At 47.3% G+C, this 25,423-nt stretch overlaps 1 protein-coding gene across 1 annotated transcript in view; it reads right to left on the reverse strand.

Moving 5' to 3' along the window:
• Positions 1-2,105: 2,105 nt before the first annotated feature.
• LOC135515719 (bridge-like lipid transfer protein family member 3B) overlaps positions 2,106-25,423 on the reverse strand; it is a 61,236-nt gene continuing 37,918 nt past the window's right edge. Inside the window, 18 exon segments of the mRNA XM_064939411.1 lie at positions 2,106-4,649; positions 5,524-5,678; positions 8,211-8,319; positions 9,269-9,525; positions 10,725-10,754; positions 10,977-11,127; positions 12,828-13,000; positions 15,766-15,920; positions 16,362-16,442; positions 18,471-18,824; positions 18,826-19,133; positions 19,697-20,464; positions 20,734-20,930; positions 21,461-21,602; positions 21,683-21,792; positions 22,500-22,661; positions 23,147-23,230; positions 25,021-25,207. Of these exon segments, the coding sequence (XP_064795483.1) occupies positions 4,521-4,649; positions 5,524-5,678; positions 8,211-8,319; positions 9,269-9,525; positions 10,725-10,754; positions 10,977-11,127; positions 12,828-13,000; positions 15,766-15,920; positions 16,362-16,442; positions 18,471-18,824; positions 18,826-19,133; positions 19,697-20,464; positions 20,734-20,930; positions 21,461-21,602; positions 21,683-21,792; positions 22,500-22,661; positions 23,147-23,230; positions 25,021-25,207 (3,552 nt within the window). The 3' untranslated portion in view covers positions 2,106-4,520.

Consider the following 25,423-nt stretch of genomic DNA (forward strand, 5'->3'; position numbering starts at 1 on the left):
GAGCTCAGTGCATTGCTTCCTGTCTTGCTGGGAAGAGAACAACATCCTATTGAGAGGAGGGTGATGGAGAAAACCATAGAGAGTAGGACTTCATATAGCCTACTAAACAAGAGTGAGGAGAGGAATCTCCTTGCCAGAGAGAGAGAAGCAGCTGCAGCCCCATCGGGTGTTGGATAGAGATTCTACAATCTGACTGTCAGGGGAGAGCAGCGAAGCGGATCTCATAAACCAAATCTATTCCATAGCAGAACCACAGACACATACAAGACAGTCCTTGTTTCACTCCATTGTTTAGCTGTCGTTCGGTCATTTCATTGGTGGATAGATGAGAGGAGAAATGTGTGCTTCAAAGTCTTTTTTCATTTTCTACTCTTCTCCTTTCTGATTTTGAACTGGATTATATGACAAAACCACAGCAAGGGGCACATTCAGCAAGGCAAAACGTTTTTGGAACATTCAGATCAAAATATACTATAAAAAAACTAAGTTTAACTCTGAAACATACAATAAGGAGTTACCTTGGCTATTTTCATGGCATTTCTATCTGCAACATTTGACTATTGAATGTGGCTCTGGGTGACAACAGGGGAACCTACAGTCAATACCCATACCTACCAGTAGATGTCAGACTCGGACTGCTTTTCTGTCTTCATCAAGGACGTTGGCAGCATACACAACAGTGGACAGTAAGGGCTCCGTCTCAATCCATCCATGTCCTCTCCTTGACCACTCGGATTCAAAAGACCTGACCACAATTAACTATAAGCAGTCTAGCACATTTAATATGGCCGACATCACAGGGCCATTTTTTAAAAATCTGCAGACAGTGGTTTCTGTTGCTCTTCGCTCATCAGGGGAAGTCCCTTCTTCATAAGGTGTTTCGGTGCTGTCCACGACACCTTCTGAAGGGTGCGCCCATCGTGTTGATCTGGCCCAATCTGAGCCAGGTGACTTGTCGCTCCTCCCACTTAAACCAGAGCCATTGAGACGCCTTCTCTGGCTCCTTTTTAGTTCATCTTTCCTCAATTCCTTTTCAAAAAACACTGGAGAAGGTCTGAGTGGAGGGACCTTGGACCATCCCCTTCAATACGTTTGAGAATGAGGCCAGGCGATACTCTAGAATCCTCTCATTTAAATCTGGAGGGACCTTGGACCATCCCCTTCAATACGTTTGAGAATGGATACCTAGAATCCTCTCATTTAAATCTGGAGGGACCTTGGACCATCCCCTTCAATACGTTTGAGAATGAGGCCAGGCGATACTCTAGAATCCTCTCATTTAAATCTGGACCTCTAAGCCAGTTCCACTGCTTTTTTCTCCGCTCGACCTAAGACACCAGGTGGTGCTATTCATTCTCAGGTAGAACAAAAGAACCAGCAGCACTCTGGACTACCAGGGTAGGATTTGATTACTCCTGGCCTAGGATGTGAGGAGTCACAAATACGTATTGAGAATGAGCCTTGCCTCCTATCTATGTGGCAGACCTTTTGCTGTGTTCCCTTTACTCCTCAGTGCCCTCTACTGGTAGACACTTGGTCTTCAATCCTTGTCAATGTCTGATAGTTTCAGCAGCTTCCTCTATCCACTCCTCCCATGGAAGTGTTTGCTCTGTCCTGTTAGTGGACTGGTGGAAGTTCCCTTGTCCAGATGCACAGGTTTAAACCCCCCACAATTCAGTAGAAAGACAGATGACCTTGAGTGTGCACCATGTTTCATAAGATTTACATTTTGATCATTTATCTGATACTCTCTCTCTTTCCCCCCCCCCAGAGGGACATAGTGAATTCAACTTAAAAAGGGCAATTCCATCACTTTTCAACCTCATTCATTATTGCCATCAACATACCTGTCTACACATGTTTGAAAATCACTGTTTTTAAAATATATTTACTTTTGATGTCATTGGGCATAGAAATGTGCCATTTTCAAATATGCAGACACTGATATTGTGCTGAAGACAATGAGGTTGGAATTGCCCTTTAAGGTAGATAGGTAAAACAACCACATCACAATCATTGTAAGTAAATGTTCCCTCAATAGAGAAGCTAATCAGCATAATCATTGCTAGTAACAGACAAGTGGAAGGAAGTCAAGTAGAACAGTATGACAACTGAGAAAGACATTTATTGGATACCTTTTTATTTTCATCAGTAGCTCAGCAGCTTCGACAGACAAATATTACAAATCATTTTCTTTTTGTACACAGGTTCTCAGGAGGCGGAGCTCCCAGGAGAGGAGCGGCTGAGCAGGTCAAGGGAGGAGCTATTGTAATGATGGGGCGGGTCCGTTCGGACCAGGAAGTGGATGAGAAAGTTAACTCCAGGGAAGGCAGCCTTTAAAGTACAATCAAGCATTCAAATCCTGCCAGCCATTCAAGTTTTGTCAGTGTTGAGCAGGTAAGTGAACCTGCATCGTATCAAGGCAGAGCGCAGACAGCGCAGCTTGGAAAGACATTCAGCTGGACTGAACTAGGCCTTTAAAGTAGAAAAAGTATGTATTCCCAAACTGCCCTTTTTGAAGGACTAGGATGGGGTCATTTGAGGGAGCCTGCCAGTGAAAACCAAAGAAAGACCAGTTGCCATCGTTGGTGTAAACAGAACTACCTTTACCTTCTTCGGTTTTGTTTTAGGGTAGTTGTGTTTTTACTTGATCTCATTGCCATACGGGACAGAGAACCTGCAGACTACACCTTTAAAGAGAGGCAAGCCATTGTAATCCGTCAGCAAATCTCATGCTACTACTGGAAACGTCCCTGTGTAAGACGTGATGCTTCAGACAGAACTGCCTTCTGACTGAATTTTGTGTGAGCCAAAAGCATGCTCCAAAGGGGAAATAAAGCTCTATTCTACAACACTCCAAGGCTTCCCCAACAGACAAGCATGGTGCAGTAGATATGGGCACGACTTCACGTGGGTGAAAACTACACATGTATAATTATGCAAATATAGAATGCACGCACAGAAAAGCACATGCCTGTGTTTCCCCTCCTGCACTGGGAGGAGTTACCTAACGTAGCAGGCGTACAATAACCGCCTGAAACGGGATCCTTTACAAGAATGGGGGGAGGAGTCAGGGAGATTCTCTTCTGCAACATTCAACCAATCCAGTACATGTGGAGGAGAAGATGGAGCGTCACCTTGTTAATGTCCAAAAGTGGAAGTCGCAGGCTCTTTCCATTTCCCCTTAAAACCTGATCGTACGGTGTTGGGCTCGGCAGAGGCTAGGCGAGAGCTGTATTCATTAGTCGCAGACCTTTGCAAAACAACTTTTCGCAACGGAAACAATTTACTCTAGGAACTTAACGGAAGCAAAGGCCGCAATCAGAACCAACGAAGGGGAGACCTAACTGAATTTGTCCAATCGTTGCAAAATGTTTTCCGTTTGGAGTAAATGTTTTTAGTTGCAAAACGTTTTGAACAGAAAATACATTTTGTAAAGGAATCCAAATAATGAATACACCCCAGACTTTATCCTCATAGGAGAAAAGAGATGGTAACTTGCTCTCCATATTAGTGTTCTTTCCACTCATTGGATGTTCGAGAGATGACAGAAGTGTTCTCAACCGGATTGGACGATGCTTTCGTACAGGGATCGTATTTACAGTGAATGTAGTTCAAAAGTGCTGGACACACAACTAGCTATTTACATGTAGAAAAATAGTGGGGAATAAACAGTGCAGTGGGACATTATGGGCATTGTAGACAACTAGATGGAATGGAAGACAAGTACATGTGAAAATATAGAATTGGATATTTTCCCTTTTCAATTAAATGAAATGCTTGTTTTAGTTACATGACAAATACATGTTGAACACACTGCACAACCATTCAGAATTCTGTAGAAAACATTGTGTACGCTTTGCCCATCATAAGTACATTACCATACACACTCCAAATACAATTGGTTCAGCGCTAGATACATTTTTTTTCCCATAAGCACCAAATTACATGTTCGGTTTCAACGCAGTGCAAAATAAGTCTATTTTTAAGACATTCCTCCAAAGATATGACATTCAGTGTCTCACCCCACCCAGGAAAGCCCCTCCCATCAAAGGTCATATTACATATAGAAGGTATCAATTCGGGGAGGGCAACTTTTCCCACCCGAGACTAACATTCAGGACTCCCAACCCACCTCCCTAGCCCCTCCATTCCACTTGAGGGCTGTTTAATTTAGATTTGTCCCCTCTCCCCTTCATCCCTCCTTACGCTCCCATATTTAGGAGGCTGCTCTGGCTTGCAGAGTCGGATTAATGGAGAGACTGAACATTAACTTACTGCATAAAGAGAGCAACTCAAAACAAGCACAACAATCACGTAAAACAAGCATGTGTACTGCAGTCCTGCAGTCCTTCTTCATAAGAACAGGCTTGAATGACCTTGCTGATGCTTGAATAATACTTGTGTGATGCTATATCAAGTAGCTCCAGTATCCAGCACCCCCCTCTCCTCTCTGCTTCCCCCCTGTGGTGATATGCAGCACTACAGACTGGTGGTCACTGGGCCTCTAGTGGCCTACCCTAGCTGCTGTTCACTTTGAGACTCTTCATGCGGTGCAACAGGGAGTCCTTCTCCATTTGGGCCTCAGCTAGAGCCATCTTGGCATTGGAGAGCTCCAGTTTCAAACACTCGTTCTCCTCTATCAGCAGCTAGGAGTAAACAGAAGAGAGGGTGTTGATAAGCGTGTTGGTTAAATTCCTATGAAAGAGTGCAGGGCATAACATTTTATTTTTGGTCCACCAGCCAGTCAGATTTTTTACCAGCCAAAATATTTTCTCCCCGCTAAAATTACACAAAACAAATAGCGCGGTTTGTAATGTATCCAAAACAAATGCATTACTAGAAAGAAGTAATGTGGTATATATTGTTTAATTGAATTTGTGACTTGAGTACACACAAAATATCACAGATGAGACAGATTTTCACCTGTCCCTTTAAGGTAACGCATGGTAACGCTACTCCAGTCATGTTTGTGGCTGTGAGATCAGGTCAGACTAGTAGAAGCGTCATCTTCGCTTCCCGAGCAGTTGAAACGCAAACATGGAAAAACAGCCTAGCTAGTGAACAAAACTATGTAAATAGCCGAGAAACACAACGTGTCACGTCAGTAGACTTTTGTTTCAAGTAAATTTTACAAACTTTTATGCCTGTGCACAGCGCTTCTAAAAATGTATATTTCACTCAGCTCTTCACATGCGCAGTGTTGCAGCGGAAAGTGGAATAGGCTACATAGGATTTGCAGTTTTGACATGGTGCGATTAATTTACAAGCTATGAAACAAAACGGTGGAAATAATTTGAAAACAAATATAACAGTAATTATTTTACATGATCATACTTGCTTATATTTATTCATAAATGAGAGTGAAATGCTTACACTGTGGAGCACTGACCCCCCCGCCAACATGGCTGGTGTAAATAGACATTCTTACTTGACAACTCAAAAATCAACCCACATTTGGCAGGTGGCGGGTGTTCATTTTAGGCCCTGGATGAGTGGGTGGTGTGTGTGTGGACTACTCACCTGTTCTTTGTTGGAGGGGGTTGTGCTAGGGCTAGGAGGGCCGGGGGTCTGTGTGGCCTTGAGTGTGCTGCTGACCACACTCTCAGAGACTGGAGACAGACCGCTGTCAATCAATTGGACTTCTTTCTTAGGCCCCGCCTCAGACGCATTTTCCACTGTGATAACAGAGAAGGTGGGCGGGGAGTGGGTGAAAGGTAGAAATAAACTTGAAAGGCATGTCATTGTATGATGATGGGGTGGAGGGTGCAGGAGGTGTGTGTGTGCGTGTGTGTATAAGTGAGGCAGTGTGTGTTTGTGTATGAGTGAATGTGTGAGACTATGTGCACGCGTAAGAGTGCGTGTGAGAGAGTGAGACAGTGTGCTGCCTCAGATTGTATGATGGCAATTTGCATATACTCCAGAATGTTAAGAGTGATCAGATTAATTGGGAAGTCCCTCTTTGCCATGCAAATTAACTGAATCCCCAAATAACATTTCCACTGCATTTCAGCCCTGCCACCATGTCAGTGATTCTCTCGTTAACACAGGTGTGAGTGTTGACGAGGACAAGGCTGGAGATCACTCTGTTATGCTGATTGAGTTTGAATAACAGACTGGAAGCTTCAAAAGGAGGGTGGTGCTTAGAATCATTGTTCTCCCCAGACCTTAATTCCATTGAGAACTTGTGGTCAATCCTCAAGAGGCGGGTGGACAAACAAAAACCCAAATTCTGACAAACTCCAAGCATCGATTATGCAAGAATGGACTGTCATCAGTCAGGATGTGGCCCAGATGTTAATTGACAGTATGCCAGGGCTGATTGCAGAGGTCTTGAAAAACAAGGGTCAACAATGCAAATATTGACTCATCAACTACATAATCATTTGTATCAACTTCATGTAATTGTCAATAAAAGCCTTGACACTTATGAAATGCTTATCATTATACTTCAGTATTCCATAGCAACATTTGACAAAAATATCTAAAGACACTGAGGCAGCAGACTGAAAATTAATATTTATGTCATTCAACTTTTGGCCACGACTGTATATACAGTTGAAGTCGGAAGTTAACATACAATTAGTTTGGAGTCATTAAAACTCGTTTTTCAACCACTCCACAAATTTCTTGTTAACAAACTATAGTTTTGGCAAGTCGGTTAGGACATCTACTTTGTGCATGACAAGTCATTTTTCCAACAATTGTTTACAGAGATTATTTCACTTATAATTCACTGTATCACAATTCCAGTGTGTCAGAAGTTTACATACACTAAGTTGACTGTGGCTTTAAACAGCTTGGAAAATTCCAGAAAATTATATCATGACTGTAGAAGCTTCTGATAGGCTAATTGACATCATTTGAGTCAATTGGCAGTGTGGATATATTTCAAGGCCAACCTGTAGATGTATTTCAAGGCCTACCTTTTAGCTCAGTGCCTCTTTGCTTGACATCATGGGGAAATCCCCCCAAAAATAAGCCAAGACCTCAGAAAAAAATGTGTAGACCTCCACAAGTCTGGTTCATCCTTGGGAGCAATTTCCAAATGCCTGAAGGTACCACATTCATCTGTACAAACACCATGGGACCACGCAGCCGTCATACCGCTCAGGAAGGAGATATTTCTGTCTCCTAGAGATGAACGTACTTTGGTGCGAAAAGTGCAAATCTATCCCACAACAGCAAAGGACTTTGAAGATGCTGGAAGAAACCGGTACAAAAGTATATATATCCACAGTAAAACGAGTCCAAAAATCGATATAACCTGAAAGGCCGCTCAGCGAGGAAGAAGCCTCTACTCCAAAACCCCCATAAAAAAGCCAGACTACGGTTTGCAACTGCACATGGGGACAAAGATCATACTTTTTGGAGAAATGTCCAAAAATAGAACTGTTTGTCCATAATGACCATCGTTATGTTTGAAGGAAAAGGGGGAGGCTTGCAAGCCGAAGAACGCCATCCCAACCGTGAAGCACGGGGGTTGCAGCATCATGTTGTGAGGGTGCTTTACTGCAGTAGGGACTGGTGCACTTCACAAAATAGATGGCATCATGAGAGGGGAAAATTATGTGTATATATTGGAAGCAACATCTCAAGACATCAGTCAGGAAGTTAAAGCTTGGTCGCAAATGGGTCTTCCAAATGGACAATGACCCCAAGCATACTTCCAAAGTTGTGGCAAAATGGCTTAAGGACAACAAAGTCAAGGTATTGGAGTGGCAATCAAAGCCCTGACCTCAGTCCTATAGAACATTTGTGGGCAGAACTGAAATAGCGTGTGCGAGCAAGGAGGGCTACAAATCTGACTCAGTTACACCAGCTCTGTCAGGAGGAATGGCCCAAAATTCACCCAACGTATTGTGGGAAGCTTGTGGAAGGCTACCTGTAACATTTGACCCAAGTTAAAAAAAATGTAAAGGTAATGCTACCAAATACTAATTGAGTAAGTAAACTTCTGACCCACTGGGAATGTGATGAAAGAAATAAAAGCTGAAATAAATATTCTCTCTATTATTCTCTCTATTATTATTCTGACATTTCACATTGTTAAAATAAAAGTGGTGATCCTAACTGACTTAAAACAGGGAATTTTTACTAGGATTGCATATCAGGAATTGTGAAAACGGAGTTGAAATGCATTTGGCTACGGTAAGCTTCCAACTTCAACTGTATATGAGTGAACGTGTGAGGCAGTGTGTGTGTCTCACCCCCTATAGAGAAGGCTCCATCGTCTGTCCTGTGGATGAGCAGGTTGGTGATGTGCAGGGTGATGGGGGTGGGATCAGGGTCAGATGGGTTGTCACGGAGACCATCATCCTGCAGAGGGGGACAGAGGTTAATGTGTCTGTGGTTAATGCGCCTGTGGTTAATGCGCCTGTGGTTACTGCGCCTGTGGTTACTGCGCCTGTGGTTACTGCGCCTGTGGTTACTGCGCCTGTGGTTACTGCGCCTGTGGTTACTGTGCCTGTGGTTACTGTGCCTGTGGTTACTGCGCCTGTGGTTACTGCGCCTGTGGTTAATGCGCCTGTGGTTAATGCGCCTGTGGTTAATGCGCCTGTGGTTAATGTGCCTGTGGTTACTGCGCCTGTGGTTACTGTGCCTGTGGTTAATGCGCCTGTGGTTACTGCGCCTGTGGTTACTGCGCCTGTGGTTACTGCGCCTGTGGTTACTGTGCCTGTGGTTACTGTGCCTGTGGTTACTGTGCCTGTGGTTACTGCGCCTGTGGTTACTGCGCCTGTGGTTACTGCGCCTGTGGTTACTGCGCCTGTGGTTACTGCGCCTGTGGTTACTGCGCCTGTGGTTAATGCGCCTGTGGTTAATGCGCCTGTGGTTAATGCGCCTGTGGTTACTGTGCCTGTGGTTAATGTGCCTGTGGTTAATGTGCCTGTGGTTAATGTGCCTGTGGTTACTGCGCCTGTGGTTACTGTGCCTGTGGTTAATGTGCCTGTGGTTAATGCGCCTGTGGTTACTGCGCCTGTGGTTACTGTGCCTGTGGTTACTGTGCCTGTGGTTACTGTGCCTGTGGTTACTGTGCCTGTGGTTACTGTGCCTGTGGTTACTGTGCCTGTGGTTTGTGCCTGGTTGCCTGTGGTGGTGCCTGTGGTTAATGCGCCTGTGGTTACTGCGCCTGTGGTTACTGCGCCTGTGGTTACTGTGCCTGTGGTTACTGTGCCTGTGGTTAATGCGCCTGTGGTTACTGTGCCTGTGGTTACTGTGCCTGTGGTTACTGTGCCTGCGGTTAATGTGTCTGTGTGTTCATCCCCACCTTCAGGTCGATGTGTGTGTCCCTGATGCTGATCTCCATCGGGAGGACCTGGGGGGTGGAGTCATCCTCCAGGAAGTGAGCCAGGTTCCGTAGCGACGACATGAGGAAGCTGGCCCGGTAGCCGTGGAGACGCAGCTGGAGGAAACCGTTGGTCTCGGCCAGGGGGGAGTGGGTGGCAGCACAGGGCCCGCTCTCCAGCCGAGCCCTGACCTCCGGGAGATGGGTGGTCCCGTCTGAATTGGCCTCCAGACCACCACCTAGCGAGGGGAAGAGGAGAGAATAATCAGGCAGTAATCAATCAATTTCCATTAAAAAGAGAAGGCATAGATTGTATTGCAGCCAAACAGAATCACTGCAACCACAACTCAAAGAAAAGGCTCAGCGATGTCCGCTTGGCAGGCATACAACCAGACACGGCCTTACTGCTGACGCCAGTCTATGAATCCATTTCTAAGGTGTTACTAATTTGTAACGCAAGGGCCCTTCTGGGGGGTGGGGGTACTGATCCCATACAACTATTTAAAGGCCAGTAAGTGTCACAGCAGCTGCACCCACGCAGACACACATTAATACTACAACAACGCATCGGTCACTGCCTCAGTCAGGAAGGAAGGAGAGATGGAGGGAGGATATGGCAGACGTGAGAGAAGGTAAGAAGTAAAAACAGAAATGGTGAGAAAGTAGAGCGAGACAGAGCGGGGTAGGAAAGGAGAGCGAGAGAGAGAGGGGTAGTGAAGGAGAGAGATGGGGATTATTCTGTGAAAGAGGGAGGAGGCGGAGCTGAGCGAGCGAGCACTGCCTCATAGTACTGGGGCTAAATATGGACCTCAACAACCCCTCTTAAATATTCACACACGTTGGAGGTGACATGCTGGAGACACACATGCACACAACCTGTGGTGCCACAAAAACATATACCGACACTGGGTTTAATGTAGCTGGTAATGGGAGCAAAACCCCCATTAGTGCTAATGCATTGTCTCACTGCAGCAGTTAGACACACACACCCCTTGAGACACACACTGTAGTTACATACCCTTGAGACACACATGTGTGTGTGTGTGTGTGTGTTTTTTTACTATCCTTGTGGGAACCAGAAGTTCTCACCAGGATAGTAAAACAAGGAAAATTGTGTGGACATGTTGCCAATCCCCACAAAGAAAAACACTATTTATGGGCTTAGGGGTTAGGTTCAGGGCTGGCTACAATTAGGGTTAGGTTTAGGGGTTTGTGGTTAGGGAAAATATGATTTTGAATGGGAATCAATTGTTTGGTCCCCACAAGGATAGTAAATCAAACTTGTGTAGCATGCTTGGTGGAGCAAAAATACAAATTACTATCTGTCATTTCATACCAATGATGAAATCAGAGACACACTAAAACACACAAACAGGTAGTAGCACTTGTGCGCAAGCTTGCATTTGCCTACCCATGCTTATGTTCCACACACACATACCTTCGCTGCCTGGGGCAGGGGGTACCATACCTGCAAGAGTTATGGAAGGGTAAACCAGGTCAATTGGGTGTGTGTGCAAGTGTGTGGACATAACCCAGCTATAGATAGTACTCCAAGAAAATGGGGAATCGCAAAACTGCAGTGTGTGTGAGTGCAATGTGTGTGTACTAGCCCAGATGTATACATGCATGTATATATGCGTATGAGCATATACATTTGTGTGTCTACGCATGCGTCTGTGTGTGTCTTCACCAAGGCTGCGGTTGCTGAGGTATTGTCGGAGGCTGACGTTTCCCAGCTGTGTGGGTCTGACGCAGCCCACCTCTAGAGACACAGCCGTGCTCTCCCCTCGCACTTCCATCCCCCCACACACACACTGCACCTTCAGCACCAGCACCGACACCTGGGGGGGAGAGAGAGGCATTAATTTGGATAGGAGAGTCAGCTAAAATGAATAAAAATGTAAGTTAATTCAATCAATTCAGAAAGTGATAGTTCAGGAAATGAAAAATGCTCATGTGTAGGCATGCATGCATGCATGCATGCATGCATATATATATGTACAGTGCTTTCAGAAAGTATTCAGACCCCTAGACTTTTCCCACATTTAGTTACATTACAGCCTTGTTCAAAAAAATAAAAAAATAAAAAATAAATCTACACACAATAACTCATGAAAGAAAAAAAGGTTTTTAGAATTGTTTGCAAATGTATTAAACATAAAAAACAGAAATACTTTATTTACATAAGTATTCAGACCCTTTGCTATGAGACTCAAAACTGAGCTCAGGTGCATCCTGTTTCCATTGATCGTCCTTGAGATATTTCTACAACTTGATTGGAGTCCATCTGTGGTAAATTCAATTGATTGAACATGATTTGGTAAGGCACACACCTGTCTACATAAGGTCCCACAGTTGACATGTCAGAGCAAAAACCAAACCATGAGGTCGAAGAGATTGTCCGTCGAGCTCTGAGACAAGATTGTGTCGAGGCACAGATCTGGGGAAGGCTACCAAAACAGTTCCACAGCATTGAAGATCTCCAAGAACACAGTGGCCGCCAAGACCCTTCCTAGAAATGGCCGCACGGCCAAACTGAGCAATCGGGGGAGAAGGGACTTGGTCAGGGGGGTGACAAAGAACCCAGAGTTCCTCTGTGGAGATGGGATAACCTTCCAGAAGCACAGCCATCTCTGCAGCACTCCACCAATCAGGCCGTTTTGGTAGAGTGGCCAGAAGGAAGCCACTCCTCTGTAAAAGGCACATGCCAGCCCGGTTGATGTTTTCCAAAAGGCACCTAAAGAAACAAGATTCTCTGGTCTGATGAAACCAAGACTGAACTCCTTGGCCTGACCACTAAGCGTCACATCTGGAGGAAACCTGGCACCATGTTTGTGGCAGCATCATGCTGTGGGGATGTTTTTCAGCAGCATTGGACTGGGAGACTTGTCAGGATCAAGGCAAAGATGAACAGAAGAAAGTGCAAAGAGATCCTTGATTAAGTCCTGAGTGCTCTGGAGCAGGTTCTCAAACTGTGGCAAAGGTTCACCTTCCAACAGGACAACGACCTTAAGCACACGGCCAAGAAAACACAGGAGTGGCTTTCAGACAAGTCTCAATGTCCTTGATTGGCCCAGCCAGAGCCCGGACTTGAACCCGATAGAACATCTCTGGAGAGACCTGAAAATAGATGTGCAGTGACACTCCATGTTCAACCTGACAGAGCTTGAGAGGATCTGTAGAGAATGTTAGAAACTCACCAAATACAGGTGTGCCAAGCATGTCGCGTCACACCCAAGAAGATTCGAGGCTGTAATCGCTGCCAAAAGGTACTGAGTAATGGGTCTAAATACTTATGTAAATGTGATAGTTTATTTTTAATACAGTTGCAAAAATGTCTAAAAACCTGTTTTTGGTTTGTAATTAAGGGGAAAAAACAATTTAATAGATTTTATAACAAGGCTATAACGTAACAAAATGTGGAAAAAGTCAAGGGGTCCGAATACTTTCCGAATGCATTGTATAGTGTGTGTGTATGCATGTGTGTACAGCACGGTGTCTGTTCATGTGGGCATACATTTCCTGTGCATGTGTGTATTACCATGTCTTTGGTAGGTTCGTCGATGCTCTGGGAGGTGGCACTGACAGTATCTGGTGAACCAGCACCGTCCTGCTCCCCTGTGCCCATGGCCGCTACTGCTGCTGCCTCCTTGGCAATTTCTGTGGCACTCTGCTCCCTCACCACATCCTTAAAGCCTGAGATGGACACGTCGTCTGTGGACACAGAATGAATTAAAATTGGTGGTCTGCTACCAATACACTGATAAATACCAGACAAAAACCTAAACTCAAAAAAGTCCCTTTTTCAGGACCCTGTCTTTCAAAGATAATTCTTAAAACTTCACAGATCTTCACTGTAAAGGGTTTAAACACTGTTTCCCATGCTTGTTCAATGAACCATAAACAATTAATGAACCTGTGGCAATTAAGGTCAAAGTTATGAAAACTTAGAACACTAAAGAGGCCTTTCTATGGACACTGAAAAACATCAAAAGAAAGATGCCCAGGGTCCCTGCTCATCTGCATTAACATTCCTTAGGCATGCTGCGAGGCATGAGGGCCGCAGATGTGGCCAGGGCAATACATTGCAATGTCGGTACTGTGAGACGCCAAAGACAGCGCTACAGGAAGACAGGACGAACAGCTGATCGTGGCAGACCACGTGTAACACCTGCACAGGATTGGTACATCCGAACATCACACCTGCAGGACAGGTACAGGATGGCAACAACAACTGCCTGAGTTACATTACGAACGCACAATCCCTCCACCAGTGCTCAGACTGCCCGCAATAGGCTGAGAGAGGCTGGACTGAGGGCTTGTAGGCCTATTGTAAGGCAGGTCCTCACCAGACATCACCGGCAACAACGGCGCTTATGGGCACAAATCCACCGTCGCTGGACCAGACAGGACTGGCAAAAAGTGCTCTTCAAAGTTGTCTCACCAGGGGTGATGGTCGGATTTGCTTTTATTAAGGAATGAGCGTTACACCGAGGCCTGTACTCTGGAACGGGATTGATTTGGAGGTGGAAGGTCCATCATGACCTGTGGCGGTGTGTCACAGCCTCATCTGACTGAGCTTGTTGTCATTGCAGGGAATCTCCTCCTCCCTCATGTGGTACCCTTCCTGCAGGCTCATTCGGACATGACCCTCCACCATGACAATGCCTCCAGCCATACTGCTCGTTCTGTGCGTGATTTCCTGCAAGACAGGAATGTCAGTGTTCTGCTATGGCCAGCGTAGAGCCCTGATCTCAATCTCATTGAGCATGTCTGGGACCTGTTGGATTGGAGGGTGAGGGCTAGGGCCATTCCCCCCAGAAATGTCAGAGAACTTGCAGGTGCCTTGTGGAAGAGCGGGGTAACATCTCACAGCAAGCACTGGCAAATCTGGCACAGTCCATGAGGAGATGCACTGCAGTACTTAATGCAGCTGGTGGCCACACCTGATACTGACTGTTACTTTTGATTTTGATCCCCCCTTTAGTCACAGACACATTATTCAATTTCTGTCAGTCACATATCTGTGGAACTTGTTCAGTCTATGTCTGTTGTTGAATCTTATGTTCACACAAATATTTACACATGTTAAATTTGCTGAAAATAAAACGCAGGGAAAATGATGATCTTCTTGGCCTTTGAAACACCGGGTGCTGTAGATGTCCCCGATGATGCATTGGGCTGACCGCACCACCCTCCAGAGCCTGGAGGTTGCGAGCGGTGCAATTGCCGTACCATGAGGTAATGATGCTCTCAATGGTGCATCTGTAGAAGTTTGAGGGTCTTACTAGCTAACCAAACTTGCTTATCGTCTGTGCGCTTGTTGATTTGGTCTCCACCAGCCACGTTCATGACACACAGGTTAAAATACCAAAACCTACTGTGAACCAACTATATTAATTTGGGAAGAGGTCGAAACGTAAATGAAACATTCATGGACATTTAGCTAGCTTGCTGTTGCTAGTTAATTTGTCCTAGGAGATAAACTTTGGCTTGTTATTTTATCTGAAATGCATATGGTCCTTTTTTGAGCTGGCTCTTTGTAGAATTTTGACCTATTTTAAGTCATACAAAATTGTGTGTTCTCTACTCAAACAATGAATACACAGATAATTCACTTGGTTTCCCCTTTTTCTCTTTGATTAGTCTCTCCTTGTTCAACTTTCTTCTTCTGTGGATTTTATATTGCGGTTGGCAACCATCTTTAACGTGCATTAACGCCACCAACTGGCCTGGAGTGTGGCCCTCAGTTCATCTTTCAATCACCCATGTCGGTATATGCTCCTAAAAACCAATGAGTAGATAGGAGAGGCTGGACTTGCAGCGAGTCAAGCTTCTAAAATAGAGCCAAGTTATATTCCTGGTAGGCAGACGCCTGTTGACGTGCGCGAGCAGTGGATGAAATTATTGAACATGTATATGAACATTTATTTTGCAACGCGGCTGGTTTGGTCAGCATATTAGGGGCCAAGATTAATTTCTTCAGCATCCTGAGGTTGAAGAGGCTTTGTTGTGCCATCTTCACCACACTGTCGGTGTGAAGGAACCATTTCACATTTCAGTGAGGAACTAGAAGCTGTTGACTATCCACTGCCTGTCGATGTGGATGGGGGCGTTCTCTCGCTGCGGCCTCCTGAAGTCCACGATCAGCTCCTTCGTTTTGTTGACGTTGAGGGAAGAGGTTATTTTCCTGGCACCACTCCACCAGGGCTCTCAACTCCTCCTTGTAGGCTGCCTCATTGTTGTTAGTAAAATCAGGCCTACCACTGTTGTGTCGTCAGCAAACCTGATGAATGAGATGTAGACGTGCATGACCACGCAGTCATGGGTGAACAGGGAGTTTAGGATGCGGCCGAGCACCAGAGGGGCCCACGTGTTGAGGGTCAGAGTGGTGGACGTGATGTTGCCTTCCTTCACCACCTGGGGTCAACCCGTCAGGAAGTCTAGGACTCAGGGCCCTGTGTGTGTGCGGTTCCTACCCCTCTCCAGCAGGCTGTATGTGTCTGTGTCTCCATCCTCCATCAGGTAGCTGTCTATGGAGAGGTTGTCCAAGGACTGCAGAGACGGAGTCTTCTTCATGTTCTTATAGGACACTGAGAAACTGGACTGGGAACGCTCCCTCATCAGACGCCCACTGGAACACACAAACAAACAAGACTGAGTGTGAGTGGGGGAGAAGAGTGAGGGGAAAGAAAAACAGGAGTACTGTGGACCTCAAGGCTTGGATTTGAATAGCCCTGCACCCCGTTTCCCAAAAGCATTTTAAGGCTGAGTTCATCATCAGAACCATCATTGAGCTGGTCCTAACAATGAACTTAACCTTAAGATGCTTTTGCGAAACCGGGCTCAGGTCTAGACCGTTGACCTAGCCAAGGCTATCTGCTACTAGTCACCAGATAAAGGCTACACACACTATTCACCGGGTACACACACCAACTTGCAGCGTGTAAATGTATACAGACCCACAGATATACACCCAACCACAGACAATTCTACATGCACACATACAGATACAACGTGTAACAGATATTTAAAAGGAATGCGGACACACACACAGACCCATAGCATGTCTTACATGTTGGAAATAGAATAAAGGGAGGTGGACCGGGTGTTTGAGGAGCTGAGCCGGTCAGAAACCACTGACAGACTGCCTTTCCTTTGTAGAGAGAGAACACACACACACACACACACCCCGCATGGGTCAGAGCAGAGGACACACTGAGCTACAGAATAGCAGTGAGAGAAAAAAACACACACAAAAAGACTGACGCACACCTTGTATGGGAGCACAGTGGACAAGGCAGAAACACACACAAATGAACAAACACCTCTTATGGGTGACAACATTGATAGTGACATATAGGGCAGGTACAGTGAGGTCACTGTATTTACACAGACATGATGTAGTACTACAGACTGATGTGATGGGACTGACCAAGTAACAGTAAAGTAACATTAAATGATGCTTTACTAAGCTGGGCATAAATAAGTGAGTAACTGTAATGACATCTGGAAGAAGTATTGTTGTGACTGAGTCTTGCAGTAATAGGAGTGACTTTATTTAAAGCTTGTCATAAGTCCTCTGAATGAGTGTTACGGTCTGCCTGCCGATTGGCCTGCATTTCCCACTGCTGATCTGGCGACCGGGACAAGTCACAGTAAAGATGGTCTTATTGTTTGCTTTGGAGTGAATCATCACTGTGAATGTTTTACAGACTGACCGTCTGAATCGCTGAACAATATTTTATGGAAGTAACGGAATCAGTGTTCCTCTGGAGAAATGGGTAGCAGTAACGGGGAAAGGTCAGGGGGGTTTCCCCCCCCCCTAGAGAATTTTTATGCAGAAGGACTGAGAAGCTCACTTCTGGTGACTTTTTAAAAGGACATTCTATCAAATTAAAAATATAATATCTACCTCAAGAAATGAGCCAAATAAATGAGCCAAATAACATTGGTAAAATTAGTTGTTTAAATTGTAACATAGTGGACCTTGCTTATAGCCTATGCATGGTTCATATGATCAGGTATGCTATTAGCAATAAGCATTATCACCTGTATCCCAACTGATGCAGCATAGTGGGTATAAATAAAAGGGCTGACGCATGGGGTAGCCTGTTGGGCTAATCATGAGTCCTGCATCGGGTCAGATAGGCATGGGTGAGACAAAAATAAATACATTAAATCAGCTGGCGGGTGGAATAAACAAAACTTTTCAAACCGTGGGTCGGTTCGTGGTTCAGAACAATTACATTGCGGGTCGGGAAAAATTTTAAAATCAAGTCAGACTTTCAAAACCCAGGCACTTGTGTTGTGAATTCCACTCCGTGAGCGGCGAGACAGACATAAGTCTACCAGCCAAGCACGCATTAAAATGTTCTAATTTGTCCACGTTCAGCACTTATGTTCCCTCTCCCCACCAGATCATTTTTATTTATTTAACTAGGCAAGTCAGTTCATTTAGAACAAATTCTTATTTACAAGCGCGCCGCCCTATGGGACTCCCAATCACGGCCGGTTGTGATACAACACATTACAAAGCGTATTTTTTCTGGGTAGCCTAGGTTACGTGAAAATGGCTAACGTAGGCCTAACCGGAGGGGAAATAAGGTTGTGATAAAGGAATAGGCTACATCACCGTGGAAACGTGCTGCGAGAGTGAATTCTCGAAGTGCAAGCAGGTAGGCCTATTTTCGCTCATTCAGTTAATTCGAAGTTATTAATTCCATTCATTCAGCGTTGCTTCATTAGACCATACGCAGGCCATATAAAGACTAAACCGGTGCGGCTGGTAAAGCAGACGATTTTAGAGTCTGGGAATTCCCTCCCAATGACACTCGTAATTTGAACGATCCTCGAGAGGAATATTAATCTTGCATAACAAGATAACAAGCCGATTATGTAATAGATAAACTATTATACTGTGGGGTTGTCTGATTTTGTCTGCAGAGGAAAAGTAAATGTGGATTGTTCCAGCATCTTCAAAGTGCACCTCGGTATACTTTTTTTTAATGTCCCACATTTTTTTTTGCAGTGGCGCCACAGCTAAATGACTGCAGTGGAAACACTGAACTGAATACCTGGTCATTGACAGTGGCTACAGGTCTAAATACCTGGAAAAGGACTGTTACGGTAATGACAGTCTAAATAACCAGACAGTATTATGATAATGACGGAAGGGAATTACCTGGACATAGACTCAGGCAATCTGGCCCCAGGGTTCTTCTCATTCCAGTCTTTGGTGGAGAGGGGGTCTGAGAGAGTGGGGTCTGCCCCGGAGGACTCACCCTGCTGGGCTTTACAATCAACTCCGGTCCCCGGCTCCTCTCCCCCAGTACAGGCCTCCAGGGAAGCCTCTCCCAACTCCTCTGAACTCGATCTCCCTGTCCTCTCGTCAAGAGAAGCCTTCAGGTTGGGGGCAGAGGCAGGGATGAGAGGGGCGGGGCCTTGCGTTATACCACCCTCTACCCCTCCCCCGCACATAAGCTGGTCCACTGTACAGCTTCCCTTTGCCCCAGCCCCCTCCACGTGGGTTCCTCTATCCCCCCTCCCCTCCGTCACTCCCAGTCTCCAAGGTGCATCTACTCTCCGAGGGGGACAACTCCGACCCTAGCGGGGAACCAGGACCCTCGGGCTGGGGTACCGGCTTCAAGAGGAGGGCTACCTCTGCACTTTTGAGCAGGATCCCCACACAGGCACTGAAGGGCTGGTGGTCTGGAGGGGGGTCCGATGTGGTCTTTGCCTTGTCTCGTTTGGAGCCCATCCCCTCCAGGTCCTGTTGCAGGGTGTGCTGCAAGGCTTTGATGCTGCGCTGCAGCCGCATCAGGAACATGTACTGCCTGTGGCTCACCTGGACACACACATTATACTCATAACTACACACACTTCAGCATTCTCAAATAAACACAGTGTAACGCATGTTGGTTCACATTACATGCACACGTCATACATTAATACAAAGTGTATAAAACATTAGGAACACTTCCCTAATATTGAGTTGCACCACCACCCTTTTGCCCTCAGAACAGCCTCAATTTATCGATGCATGGACCCTACAGTGTGTGGAAAGCATTCCACAGGGATGCTGGCCCATGTTGACTCCAATGCTTCCTGCAGTTGTGTCAAGTTGGCTGGATGTCCTTTGGATGGTGGACCATTTGTGATACACATGGGAAACTATTGAGTGTGAAAAACCCAGCAGCGTTGCACTTCTTGACACATAAACCAGTGCAACTGGCACCTACTGCCAAAACCCGTTCAAAGGCACTTAAATATGTTGTCTTGCTCATTCACCCTCTGAATGGCACACACACGTGGCATCAATAAGGGATCAGACTGACCAGGAAAATAAAATGTTCCTAATGTTTTGTACACTTAGTGTACACACACTCCAAAATATGAATCATCACTCACCTGAGCACTCAAATGCTTTTGTACGTGCACTAACATGTGCATGTCTGCCTCCTTACTGGAAGAGGAAGATGAGGAAGGTGGGGGGATGTTGTCCAGGGACAGTGGCTTGTGAAACCCGTTGCTCGGCGGCAGCGAGGCCTCTGTTGCCGTGGTGTCCGTAACAGTACTATAGTACTCCTTCAAAAGCTTCTTCCTCTGCAGACGTCCAACGGTATCCACAGGCTCGCTCCTGGCCAGGCCTGCAGCTGCAGAAAGGGGCGTTCTCTGCCCTCTCGAAGCCTTACCCATTAGCCGCTCCTGGTGCTGGGCATGTCTGACCGGCTGGCACGCCCACAGAGTGAGGGGGAAGGCATCAACGAAGGGCTGGGGCCGCCCCTTTCCGCCGCGCGTCCCCTCGTAGTCCACCCAGAACTGGGCAAAATGAACCGCCCACAAGTCTGTGGCAGCTGGCGTTTTGAGGGCATCCACGCCCAACGAGGGCGACACCAACCCTTTATACACATTGTGCAACATAGTGTCCTGCTCATGCGCGTGGCGCTGGAAAACGGGGTGGATCACCGGGAAGGAGGTGGAGGAGCGAGGGAAGGAGGAAAAGGAGGTGGAGAAGAACTGTTGTTCTTGAAAGGAGAGGAGGAGGGCTTCCAGGTGGGAGCGGGAGCAGTTGGGGTGGTGGCGGGTGTTGGTGGCCACCATCTCCGAGCATTGGACAGAGACGGAGCGGGGGAGGTCCTGGGGATAGGAGGGGTCCCTGTCCGTGGGCACTACCAACTGTGGTGGGGGAGAGAGGAAGAGAAACACATTATTAGAAAATATACATAGAGGTCATCAATGTGTACAAGATGACTAATGAGCGTAATTTCCAATCTGTTGAAATGGAGTGTGTTGACCTTTAAGGGCTTTTTTCACAGCTATGGTAGTGTTTGCATTTCTCAACTGACTGAATCAAAGTGTCCAAGGAGTCAATATGAGTGTGTGATTTGAACAGCGACATAACATCATGACAGAGCCTGTGGTTGTGTATCCTTTCTGCCCTCTACCTTCAGCATTAGTCCGTCCACCCTGATGTCGATGTGCTCGTCAGGCTTCTGTTCCTCGTCGTTGAGCTTGTAGAGCTCCATGAACTGTTCCAGGCTCTGCCTCAGGTCCAGCGTAAACAGGTTGCACCACACCAGGCTCCTGGGGTCCAGCACCAGCTGCAGCGCATTCAGCTGCACATACAGGTTGGGGCAGGGGACTGCAGGAGGTGGGGAAGAGAAGATATAATAATCAATGCAAGGGACTACAGGAGGTGGGGAAGAGAAGAATATATAATAATCAATGCAAGGGACTGCAGGAGGTGGGGAAGAGAAGATTATATAATCAATGCAAGGGACTACAGGAGGTGGGGAAGAGAAGATGATATAATAATCAATGCAAGGGACTGCAGGAGGTGGGGAAGAGAAGATGATATAATAATCAATGCAAGGGACTGCAGGAGGTGGGGAAGAGAAGATGATATAATAATCAATGCAAGGGACTGCAGGAGAGTGGGGAAGAGAATAGAGGTTGGAAGAAATGAGTGGAGGGGGAAGAGAAGAGACGCACTAATGCATTCACCTTTCCCTCAGCACTAACACACCCGATTCACATAGACATCAAGTCAAGACTGCAAACAGTTCAATCAGGTGAGTTAGCGCTAGGCTGGAGTAAAACCTGTATACCCTGTAGGATGAGGGTCTAGGAACCAAAAACTAGGAACTGAATGAGAGTAGGAACCAATCTTACTGGGGTAGTCCTTTCCGTCAGGGAAGTAGTATTCGGTGAACTCGACGTGGATGGCAGGCATCTCAGGAGGGAGGTACAGGGACTTCTTATTACAGGAGATCATGGCCTTAGGGCTGGAGCGACGCTGGTCTGCTGTGGACACCTGATACACACACACGGGATGAGGTCAGTACGAGAAGTGGGTGGATCAGATAAGCACGTCAACTGTGTGCGTGTGCTGACCTGGTAGATGCTGAAGTCAGCTATCCTGAGGACAATGGAGCTGGACAGGAGCTGCGCTCTGGGGGTCTGGGGAGGACTGAGGATACTGGTAGAACTAGTACTGATCTTACCTAGAAAGGAGGGGGGGAGGGAGAGAAAGGATGGTAGGGAGAATAAGGAGACAGTGGGGAGAGAGAAAAACAGAGCCAATCAGACCACCTGCCACACTCTGACATCATCTCAAAAGGTGTGTATCACCGCACACCGCGTGCGCACACCATCGGTTAGGGGGGTACCTGGCTCTAGGCATGAGAAGCAGCACTGTGCCCGCCCCCGTGCCCTCTCCCTCGCTCGTACCATGGCTCGTGCCCGCACCCACCCTGGGGGTAGGTCGTCTGGCCTCCTAACCACCACTATTCTTCCTCTTCCTGTCTCGTCCTGCCCTACGGGACCATACACACTGTCCCTAACACTGGAGACACTGGAGGGATACCTGGACACTGGAGAGGACAGAACTCAGAGTGACTAGGCAGTGTGATGCTAAGGAAACCAACACTTCACTTAATTCCAACTCTTGGGGCTCTTCTAAAAATTACCCACTAGATGACATCAAGTGTATTCTAGTTCAGTTGAATGTCAACTGTCTAACCATCCTCACTCTTCATGGGCTGCTGGGACAGATTTTTATAGTTGTTGAATAAAAAGTGAATCAGGACAGATGCGCCAACACACACCTTTATTGGATTACTATGTTTCAATCACATTGAGGGGAGGTGTGTCTGTGTGAGTGTTTACCGTACTCTGTGTGTGTGCGTGCCTGTGCTGCTCTTTTGTTTACCGTGCTGTGGTGAGGTGTGACAGTTGGCCGGGCCATCCCGGTCTCTCTTGGCGGTCTTCAACATCTCCACGTTAGACTTGAACTCCTCCAGCAGACTCCTGGCCCAGCCCTCCCTGGCCTTAGTGGCCTCACTGTACTGCATCCAGTGGAGACAACTCTCACCTGGAGACAGATGAATGGGGGAGAGGACAGAAAGCAAAAGACAAGGGAGAAACCGTCGTCTAAGTACCTACTCTTGTCACTAATAGAGACGGTATACAGACACAGAAAGACACGTTTTGTGGTGTTGAGAGATCAGAAAGATCACTATTACTCCCATCAGCTGTGTGGCAGTTGGAGGGAGGTTGGGTAGAAGTTGTGGTGGTGTTCACCTGCTCTGTGGGAGGGGTAGTAATGTTGGAGAGAGGTTGTGGTGGTGTCTACCTGCTCTGTGGGAGGGGTTGTAATGTTGGAGGTTGTGGTGGTGTTCACCTGCTCTGTGGGAGGGGTAGTAATGTTGGAGGGTGGTTGTGTAGAGGTTGTGGTGGTGTCTACCTGCTCTGTGGGAGGGGTAGTAATGTTGGAGAGGTTGTGGTGGTGTTCACCTGCTCTGTGGGAGGGGTAGTAATGTTGGAGGGTGGTTGTGTAGAGGTTGTGGTGGTGTCTACCTGCTCTGTGGGAGGGATAGTAGTCCAGGGTAATGTGACTGAAGGAGAGCTGCATGGCCCCACCAGTTATCCTCTTATTGATCACTGGAGAGAGGGTTGGGAGGGAGAGAGGGTTGGGAGGGAGAGAGGGTTGGGAGGGAGAGAGGGTTGGGAGGGAGAGAGGGTTGGGAGGGAGAGAGGGTTGGGAGGGAGAGAGGGATGCATGGAGGGAAGGAAGAAGGCAGAGGCAGAAGATAATGCGCAAAGGTCCAATGTGCGTCAGAGCCCAACTTGATGTGTAGGTATCAGCCAGTCAGTCAAACATCTGTCTGAAGTTTGTGTGAGGTATGTGTGTGTTTTACATTTGTATGTGTGCGTGTACACGGGTCATGCGTCTGCGTGTACACGGGTCATGCGTCTGCGTGTACACGGGTCATGCGTCTGCGTGTACACGGGTCATGCGTCTGCGTGTACACGGGTCATGCGTCTGCGTGTACACGGGTCATGCGTCTGCGTGTACACGGGTCATGCGTCTGCGTGTACACGGGTCATGCGTCTGCGTGTACACGGGTCATGCGTGTGCGTGTACACGGGTCATGCGTGTGCGTGTACACGGGTCATGCGTGTGCGTGTACACGGGTCATGCGTCTGTGCGTGTACACGGGTCATGCGTCTGTGTGCGTGTACACGGGTCATGCGTCTGTGTGCGTGTACACGGGTCATGCGTCTGTGTGTGCGTGTACACGGGTCATGCGTCTGTGTGTGCGTGTACACGGGTCATGCGTCTGTGTGTGCGTGTACGGGTCATGCGTCTGTGTGTGCGTGTACACGGGTCATGCGTCTGTGTGTGCGTGTACACGGGTCATGCGTCTGTGTGTGCGTGTACGGGTCACGGGTCATGCGTCTGTGTGTGCGTGTACACGGGTCATGCGTGTGTGTGCGTGTACACGGGTCATGCGTCTGTGTGCGTGTACACGGGTCATGCGTCTGTGCGTGTACACGGGTCATGCGTCTGTACACGGGTCATGCGTCGCGTGTACGGGTCATGCGTCTGTGTGTGCGTGTACACGGGTCATGCGTCTGTGTGTGCGTGTACACGGGTCATGCGTCTGTGTGTGCGTGTACACGGGTCATGCGTCTGTGTGTGCGTGTACACGGGTCATGCGTCTGTGTGTGCGTGTACACGGGTCATGCGTCTGTGTGTGCGTGTACGGGTCATGCGTCTGTGTGTGCGTGTACACGGGTCATGCGTCTGTGTGTGCGTGTACACGGGTCATGCGTCTGTGTGTGCGTGTACACGGGTCATGCGTCTGTGTGTGCGTGTACACGGGTCATGCGTCTGTGTGTGCGTGTACACGGGTCATGCGTCTGTGTGTGCGTGTACACGGGTCATACGTCTGTGTGTGCGTGTACACGGGTCATACGTCTGTGTGTGCGTGTACACGGGTCATACGTCTGTGTGTGCGTGTACACGGGTCATACGTCTGTGTGTGCGTGTACACGGGTCATACGTCTGTGTGTCACGGGTCATACGTCTGTGTGTGCGTGTACACGGGTCATACGTCTGTGTGTGCGTGTACACGGGTCATACGTCTGTGTGTGCGTGTACACGGGTCATACGTCTGTGTGCGTGTACACGGGTCATACGTCTGTGTGTGCGTGTACACGGGTCATACGTCTGTGTGTGCGTGTACACGGGTCATACGTCTGTGTGTGCGTGTACACGGGTCATACGTCTGTGTGTGTGTGTACACGGGTCATACGTCTGTGTGTGTGTGTACACGGGTCATACGTCTGTGTGTGTGTGTACACGGGTCATACGTCTGTGTGTGTGTGTACACGGGTCATACGTCTGTGTGTGTGTGTACACGGGTCATACGTCTGTGTGTGTGTACCTCTGTCCTTGGCGTGTATGTCGTCACAGATGTGCAGGTCGAGGTGTGTGATCTGCAGGTGGTGGGAGGTCTCACACACGTCGAAGGCAGCGAACAGATTAGCCATGGTGGCGCTCTGGTCAGCCGCTGTGCCTGACGACACCTGCTGGCTACGCACCTGCTGGGCTGAAGGGGGCGCCGACGACTCCTGGATACAGACCAGAGACCGTAAAAAATACAGACACTATGCAGACACCGGCACAGAGACATATGGAGAAGCAGACAGACACAAATAAAATTAAGTGAACATCAATTTTATTAGTACATCCAACTAGTGTTGCTTGGGATAATGGCACCGTAGGGGATTTTTATGGGCTCCTAACCAACTGTTCTATCTTGTGTGGGTTTTTCCACATTGTTTGTA

Source organism: Oncorhynchus masou, chromosome 27 (assembly GCF_036934945.1).
Source record: "Oncorhynchus masou masou isolate Uvic2021 chromosome 27, UVic_Omas_1.1, whole genome shotgun sequence".
In the NCBI taxonomy this organism is placed as follows: Eukaryota; Metazoa; Chordata; class Actinopteri; order Salmoniformes; family Salmonidae; genus Oncorhynchus; species Oncorhynchus masou.